Consider the following 9,429-nt stretch of genomic DNA (forward strand, 5'->3'; position numbering starts at 1 on the left):
ATACTGTTTCCGTGCTGTTTTGATGTATTTTAAAGAGTTGGCAGTCAAAATTAAAACTGCTGGATGATAGATATTCGTCATTCTTTATGACAAACAAGATAATGTGAATTACAGAATGTACAACATTTTTCAAATGTATCAATTGCGGTGTACAGCGTTTATTATGAGGGGGTAGAATCCACAGCTCAGTACTCACTACTCAATACTCATGAGTACTTTTAAATAGGCTACTCTTTTACTCTTACTCAAGTAGTTTTTTGGACAAGTACTTTTACTCTTAACTCACACTACATTTTTTGGAAGGTAATGGTACTTTTACTTGAGTATATTTTCAGTACTCTTTCCACCACTGTTCATAACAAATCAATCAAATTAAATCAGCATCCCCAACTGAGATTAAAAGTGCAGCTGCATCTTCCGGAACAACACATGGAAGACATGAAATAGTTTCCTGACGGGACGTTTTGGAAGGGGAGTGGGTCGAGTCTTATTCCCTGCACGTCGATAGCTTTAGCCAGAGGAGACTGGCCTTAATGTTCCTCCCACACAATATCCCAAGGTGTGTCAAGTCCTGCTGGACGGTTGACACAATCCTTCCGGCCTGTTCCATCACCATCCTGTTGCTGACAGACACGTAACACTGATGACCCAGACGAGAGCAGGTAATAAACTCTCTCAAGCACTGTGTGTGTGCGGAGAGCTTTATTTAAACACACACTGCTGTGGAGGAGGGCAGGGTGAAAAACAAGCTCTGCACATCGAGACGAGACTTTTGTTCCTCTTGCTCTTTAGCGTGTGTATTCCTTCACCGCATTCCTCCATTTCTCTAACTTCTAGCCATGGAAGCAGGGAAAATAATGGAGGACCACCGGCCTCCACACCACTGTTCTCAAAGGTGAGGTCACGACACTTCTTTTGAGTAAATGTCTGGGACTGTGGCTGGTTAGCAGTGGGAACGGCTTTTAAGAGTAAGAGCCGAACCTGAGTGCTTTCTCCCTACAGAAGAAATAATTTAATATAGATTTGATACAATCTAATTGCAGCTGAATCAAGATTAATCACAGCCCGTGAGGCAATTTACTAAATGTGATGTGGAATTTCCTAGTGTTCTGCCAGCATTCACATTCACTAACAAAAATCAAGTGGGATTGTTTCTGCGGAGGGTCAGGGATTAAGCATACAACGGCCCCAAAAAAAGTTTATTTTGCACACTTAAGCCACTCATAAAAAGCTATGTTTAAGTCTAAATAATGTTTTTTTTTTTGGACAACATGTCTTTTGTTTTGTACATTCATATAATACTACTTGGCATTTAAAAATGTAATAAATTCTAATGTTTTAAAATACTTTTTTAATTAAAACGAGCTGGTAATCTACCTAAAATAAATGCCAATTTGTTTGATATTTTATATACAGTGGTGGCCAAAACTGTTAGAACACTTGGCATATTTAAGAGGTTTAAGTTGTTTTTGTTGAACTGGTCATTACAATACCCATAAAATGAACTATTGCCGGAACTACCTGTGACAGAAGGAATCTGCTGGAATATTGAAAATGATGGACTGACCCCCTCAAAGTCCGGACCTCAACCCCATCGAGCAAATTTGGGGCGAGTTGGAAAATAAACTGGACAGATCTATTGTACATTCAAAGGAAATCATTTGGCTTGAGTTGCAGAAGGCATGGGATAACATTAGTGTTGAAGTTCTCAGGAAATATATTGACACTATGCCAGAGAGATGTGCTGCTGTAATTGCTGCAAAAGGTGGACATACCAAATTTTAAAGTTAAAAGTGGATAAAAACAGTACGACTCAGAGCTCAGAGCAACCATCTGCATGTTTCATGAACATTATGAAATGAAATCATGTTTTGGAGGCAAAAAAGGTCAATATTTTCAGATTTGTCAGGTGTTCTAACAATTTTGGCCACCACTGTAAATGCAAAGACATTCTAAGTAACAATAAATGTATTTTTTATTAAAACAACAACAAATAATAATAATAATAATAAAAACGTAAATAAAAAAATCTAATAAAATTAAATAAAAAATTAGCATTCTATTATATATAAACTTGTAATACGAATGTGACTTTTAATACTATGTCAAGGCTCCGGTCTGATCTGGGTTTGTTTATGTTGTGTCCTGGTCTGTCTGGAGCACATGGCTGTCAGTTGGTAATTATGTTTGCCATGTGCTCTATTGTCTATTGTTACCCCGCCCCTCTCGTTACCTTATCTCGTTAGGGGTAACACCTGTTTCTCTAATTAATAATAATTTAAATAACATTTTTAATCCAAACAATAATTGTAATAAATTATAACTTTTTACGTGTAACAATTTAATATATTTAGTTTGAAATATTATTAAACATTTAATAATTTAATAAATTTTTGTAATGTTTTGTTTGAAAGGCTTGCTACAATAATAAATGCAACTGGGTTTGATATTTTGTTACATAATGCTAAGACATGCTAATTAATAATAGTTTTAATAACATTCCAATTAAAACAATAATTATCAATATTTTAATAAATGTAACAATTTAATAAACTTCTCAAAGAAAATACAAATGAACATTCATTTTGTTATATTTAATAAATTATTATAAATTCTTATGTTACTATTAATATAAGATATAAATTCCTAAATTATTATAAATATATATATATATATATATATATATATACAATAAAATCTCTATATTCTTTATAAATATATATTTATTTTAATTAACATTTTAATTACAAAATTTCACAAATAATCTTTTCAATTTATAAATTAATAATTAAATAATAATTTTGAATGTTTTCCTTGAAAAGTTTATAATATATTTGAATAAATACCAGCGTGTTTGCTATTTTGTTATATAATGCAAGCACATGCTAAGGACATGCCTATACTTTTATGTGGTTCACAGGCTCTGCACCATCTCCACTCCTCACCCGTCAAACAGCTTGCAAGACATCACAAACGTGACCTTTAGGGAATACACTGCAGTGCCGTGGAGTGAAGGAGGAGAAGAGCAGCTACGGGTTTGGAGAATAACCTTGCTAAGAGCGGTCATGAAGGAAAAACAGCAGCCAGCCATCACTTCCTGTTCATCAATCGCCGGTGAGCGAGAGTGGCAGGCAGAATACGGCAAATGGCACTCAAACACGCCTTGTGTAAATGCTAGCTGTGACCAAAAGCACGCTGGGAAATGCGGAACAAGATGAGCGCGGCTAACAAAGGCATTGCAGGTGGCTAGTCTAAAACAGGTGAACGTGAACATTCAGATGTAAGACAGAAGCGGCTACACTGTCTCTCTTGTCTTTTATTTGTCTGTTTCCTCAGGGATCGCTCCTCTGATGTGCTGAGAGGCAATGCCTACTGGAGCCAGACTGACTGCCTGTTCTGTCAAATCCTGCGCCGCCTCCTCCCTCGCAGCCCGCATGCAGTGTTAGGTGGAAACACGCTTGTCAGTTTTTCTCCATTCCCACTGCAGGCGTGTGCTCTTCAACTGTCAGACCCCCGACGCGGGCCCCGACTGACAGAGCCTTTTCTTACAAATAGCTAGTGATGATTCATGCTTCCATTTCCAAATGAGACAGTACAATTCACTGCGGATCAAATTCATGGCTAGACTAAATTCATACTGGCTTTATTTGGAGACAAAAGTACATTGTCAATTTCTACTTTATTAAGGCAGCAGCTAACCAAAACGAAAGTGCTCAAACTACAGAGAAAAAGGTTCTCTCACACACAATTGGTTTTGTCTTATTAAAATATATCATATAATTTTATTCAGATAATATATATTGAATTAAGTTTAATTTCATCTCATTTCTTTTTATTTTCTTGGTTTTTGCATCAACCTCACCATTTTTTAAAATAAGTTTCTTATGCTCACCAAGGTGTTTACAGTAATATTGTGAAATATTATTACAATTTAAAATAACTGTTTTCCATTTTAATATATTTCCAAATGTAATTTATTCCTGTGATTTCAAAGCTGAATTTTCAGCATCACTACTTTAGTCTTCAGTGTCACTTCAGAAATCATTCTAATATTCTGATTTGGTGCTCAAAAACATTTCTTATTATTATCAATGTTGAAAACTATGAAAGCCCGTTTCTGCCACGGCATAAATAAATAATAAGATTTATAAGCAATAATAATAATAAACATAATTGTGACTTTTTATCTCACAACTCGCAATTCTGAGGGGGGAAAGTCATAATTGCGAGATAAAAAAAAAACAATTCTGAATTTCTTCAATTTTTTTTTTCCAGTTTACATCTCACAATTCATTCCACCATTGAATAAAAAATCAAACAGGTAATTGCAAATTTCACAGTTCTTATTTTTTTTCTCAGAATTCCAAGTTCTGACTTTTTCTTCTTTTTTTCCCACAGAATTGCAAGTTTATCGCAATCCTGAGTTTATATCTTGCAATTCTCAGAATTGCGAGAAAAAAAGTCCAAATTGTTAGATAAAAAGTTGCAGTTATCTTTTAAAGTTTGCAGTTACCGCTTAATATTTTTTTGTGGAAAATGTGATGTTTTTTTAATGGATTCTCTGATGAACAGAAAGCTCTTTTCTATTAAAATCTTTTGCAACATTAATGTCACTTTTTAAAAAATGTAATGCATACTTGCCAAATAAAAGTATTAATTTCTTTTTTTTTTTAAACAATCTTACTGACCCCTAACTTATGAACAGTAGTGTATTAAATACAGTCTTAACATGCATGTAGTTTTCTTCTCAAGCAAACTGATCTTGTTTTCAGGATATTCACATATTTTCAGTGGAAAACAAGTCAAAAACGCTGATTAAGAAAGAGAATTCAACCCACTTACCGTGTATTTCTTGTTGCTGGTCAGCTGATCCCCCTCTCTCAGCCAGGTGACCACCGGCTTGGGGTTTCCGAAGGCAGTGCAGGTCAGAGTAATGCTGCCACCCTCCCTCGCCTCCACGTACTGCGGTGGCGTGTCCGTGAACGTAGGGGGCGCTGGGGGAGAAACAAAGACATGACAAGTTGAGTCCAGATTCTTTCATATTTAATAATCTCAAGTCTCTATGATGTAATTCAGGCCTCCTTTTTAATGAAAGCCTATGGTGTTGTACTGCCACCAATACTGTACATCGGATTACACTGGATGTGTAGAACTTTGTGAATGATGATCATTCCATTTCAGCATAATTCTGCATAATAACACTTAAGTGTACCTATCTATCAAGTGCTAATACAAGTCTTTAGGAATATGCGTTGTGCACTTTCAGCAATGAAATCCTAACTTCCTCTGCATGTGGGTCACCATTAGCCTATAGCAGTTTTGCTTTCAACAGCGCAAACAACTGGTGAAAAACAAACAAAGCAAGCAATTAAGGCCTCTGAACATCTGTCCATCTGTGCCTACCATGAGCTTTTTCATCCACACTACAATCTGTTGCAGGCTAAACACAAGGGAGAAGAATTTATAGCCCAAAACGTCTTGCTGAGTTCAGCATCAAATAGCTAAAAATATGTATTCCCAAAGGATGGGTCACAATGGTTGACTAATCCAACCACAAACTAGTCCGCTGTTGAGGTTGACTAGTTTATTCAATTTTTTCATGAATCTCTTTTTAGTTTTTATATTTTTAGCGGTAGTGCTAATTAATTTGCTGACAGCATGTCAAGCAGTTTTCACAGTAAAAACCTTTCAGAAAACTTGCATTTTAAAGGGATAGTTCAGCCAAAAATGAAAATTACCCCATAATTTACTCACCCTCCTAGGTGTATGTGACTTCTTTTCTTTCAGACGAATATAATCGGAGTTATATTAAAAAATGTCCTGGCTCTTCCAAGCCTTATAATACTGTAGCAGCGAATAGGGGTCGAGCTTTTGAAGCCCAGTAAAGTGCATCCATCCATCATAAAAAGTACTCCACAGTCCACGCGGCTCCGGGCGGGGGGGGGAATATGAGAATATGGTAGTCCCGTGAGAACCAAGCTTTGTTTACAGCAAAGGAAAACCAGTCTCCTCTTGGCTTAAATCGAAATCCTCTGACATATTTCTTAACAAATCCTTGTTTTGTACTTCTAATTCGTGACCAATGTTTTGTTTTGTTCTCTTCTCTGTGCTTCCTCATTTGTCACCGCATTTTCCAATCTCTTGTGAACACATGTACAACAGTTAGCGGAGGCTAGAGATTACGGTTTATAATAGGGCTGCACGATAAATCGCATGCGATATTTAATGCGCATCTTGTCAGTAAAGCCGGTTCTGTAATCAGCGATAAATCTCCATCACGAGTGTGCTTTGACATTTACTACACAGAGCCGTTGTTCACTGACAAGCTGCGCAAAACCACGATCATATATGAATATGGATACTTTTCTTAGAAAAACACATCCATTCACTTCAGAAGGTCTTTATTAACCACCCAGAGCCATTTGGAGCACTTTTTATGATGGATGGATGCACATTATTGGTCTTCAGAATCTCAATCCCGATTCACTGCCATTATAAAACTTGGAAGAGCCAGGACAAATTTTTAAATAACTCCGACTGTATTCGTCTGAAAGAAGAAAGTCATATAGGATGGCTAGGATGGAGTAAATCATGGGATAATTTTAATTTTTTGGTGAACTATCCCTTTAAATTCATCCCCTTTAAACCACCTTAAATCCACTATAGTCTTATACGTCATATCTCACATTGTTATTTAAGTTATAAATAGTCCAGATTGTAAAAATTCACAACTTTCTCTTCCATTCCAACACATCCTATATTGTTTTTGAATGTGTCTTATGTGAGCGAATCCTAAAAAAAACCTACAGTAGTTATTTAGGCATCCCACCAAATCTATTCTGACACTATATTGTTTTGCATATCCCTGATATTGACTTAAAGTTTATTTTTTTCTTTCTTTTCACCAGTTCCATCTCTGTTTTTCTCTTAGGAATACTTTTTTATAAACATTTGAGGGTACTTTAAGGGACAAACAAACTCCATCACTCACCTGCCCTACTTTTTGGACTCATCTCACTATGTGTTTTTGGGAAATCTTGGGCTCACACTACGAATGACAAACAGAAGACATATTTCAGAAGGCACTTGTCTGAAGGTCTTTCCACATGAACAGATGGTCTGGACAGAGCTCAGTGACTAGACGCTCAACACCTCAACTTTTCTCTGTGCTTCACACCAGACTTTAACTTCTGGCAAGCAAACAACCTTCACTCTCAAATACTGATTGATGTCTAATTAATAATACCTAAATAAAATGATTCCGGAAGACAGATTTCATATGCTGAGCTATAGAGTGTTCACAAACTAGTTTGCTTTTGAAAATGAACTCAGCCAAAAATCTTCAATGAACCAGTCGAACTCTGAAACACAGATCTAGAAAACCACAGACACATGGACACTGATGTAGATATACAGTTTCTCATTGCTGTTGACCTCCATAGAGGGAAATATCTCATGACTAACAATGTTTAGATATTTTTTACTGGCAAACAAGATACCAAAGTTCCAAACTGTAGAAAACAACCAAATCATTTATCATCATGATATGCATGTGGTTTCTTTTTTCTGCAGAATCACACATAAATAAAAAAAGATTCGTTTTTTATATAGTTATCGTTCTTTGTGTGAACAGTTCTTAAGATATTCTTAAAAATATTTTCTTTGGGTTCCATAGGAAAAAAAGCATGCAGGTTTGAAAAGACATGAGAATGAGTAAATGATGACAGAACTTCCATATGTTGGCTGCATTATTTCTTGCTCAAGGGCACAGTGATGATATCTGATCCATTGTGGGTTCAAACCTGCAACCTTTAGGTTACCAGCTCAGATCTTTAACCACTAGGCCTTACTATATACACTTAGTATCAGAAGCTAATGATCTGTGGCCACTATGGGGGTGGGCAGGATGCTCTGAGAGAGACGAGTGTGACGACCGCACTGATGAAGGAGGGCTGTGTCCACAGTGCCACTACTGTTCTCTGAGCGGGTACATCTGCCCGGCTGACACCTGCTGGGAACACGCGGGCAGCCGGCCACCCTCTCACCAATCCTGGCAGGAAGAACAGCTACTGCCCACATAGGATCCATACACAAGTGGATGCTAATATCACCGGCTACAGGAAACCAGTGCTGTCAGACTTTCTGCCCTTGTGAGGCCAGACAGCACCTGCCCCAACAAAGACGCTTTTGGACAAGTGGGGCAGTCTGAATACCAATGAACACCAGTGCTTCTGACAAAACTTTTAAGATAAGCTTATGCAGTGTGACTCAGTGTTCATATCTGTGATTCAACTAGAATCTGTACACTGAATGGTAAGTATTGAGCATATTATGCTGTGATGTCTCTTTCCAAAAATGTAAATAATGTGGCGGTCTCATGGTGCAGTGATTAAACAGTGACTGTAAAACAAAACTAGGCTGCAGAAAAAAAAAACTAAATAGCGCAAAACAAAATGAGTGAGCAAAAAACATTGTGGTGCAAAACTAAATGATATTGCAAAAACAGAACTTGACTGTTCCAAACAAAAACAGAATGCACAAAACAAAACCTGACTGTGAAAAACAAAACCATATTGTGCAAAACAAAATTTGATTGCACAAAGCAACATTGTCCAAAACAAAAGTAGAACGTGCAAAACAAAACTCAACTGTGCAAAACAAAATTTGATTGCACAAAATATACTTTGCTCAAAACAATGCTAGAATGTGCGAAACAAAACTAGGCTACATTGTAATAAATAAAATGGATTGCACAAAACAAAACTAGCCTGCCAAAATCACAACTATATTGTGCAAAATAAAACTAGATTGAGCCAAAAAAAAAAAAATGACCCTGTGCAAAACAAAACTAAAATGCACAAAACAAAATACTGCAAAAAAACAAAACTAGACCGTGCAAAACAAAATGAGATCCCACAAAGAAAATAAAGCTAAGAATATGTTAAACAAAACTGGGGAGCGCAAAACAAAACAACATTTTGCAAAACAAAACTAGATTGCACAAAACAAAACTTTACTGTGCAAAACATTACTACACTGTACAAAACAAAATTTGACTAAGCAAAAGATAATACTAAAAATTAGGGATGCACCGAATTTTCGGCAGCTGAAAATTATTGGCCGAAAATATAGGCTACATATAATATTTTATATGGCGCGCCGCGCCCCACCCGGTAGTGTTCAGCGCACAGGTTTCACTCTCCTCATCACTGCGCGGTTTGACGCTCCGCTCAATATTGTATAGTCCAAATAATGTATAGTCCTACAAAGCTATTATCAGAGCATATGAGTAGAGCATAGCGTCACTGAAGGTAGCATTATTTTACCAGCGTTGCCCAGTACAGCTGAACTAGCCTACACCATGTTACAGCACAGTAGCGCTACTGCAAACCGGAACAAGTAGGCCTATACTGCATAGAAATTTCCTGT

General features: G+C 36.7%; 1 protein-coding gene across 1 annotated transcript in view; it reads right to left on the minus strand.

The window, feature by feature from the left end:
- LOC107662765 (protein turtle homolog B-like) overlaps window positions 1-9,429 on the minus strand; it is a 77,908-nt gene that overhangs the window by 26,633 nt on the left and 41,846 nt on the right. Inside the window, exon 4 of the mRNA XM_016452845.1 lies at window positions 4,843-4,994. Within this exon, the coding sequence (XP_016308331.1) occupies window positions 4,843-4,994 (152 nt within the window). The remainder of the gene's footprint in view (window positions 1-4,842; window positions 4,995-9,429) is intronic.

This window comes from Sinocyclocheilus anshuiensis, unplaced genomic scaffold, assembly GCF_001515605.1.
Source record: "Sinocyclocheilus anshuiensis isolate Anshui unplaced genomic scaffold, SAMN03320099.WGS_v1.1 scaffold1144, whole genome shotgun sequence".
Lineage (NCBI taxonomy): Eukaryota > Metazoa > Chordata > Actinopteri > Cypriniformes > Cyprinidae > Sinocyclocheilus > Sinocyclocheilus anshuiensis.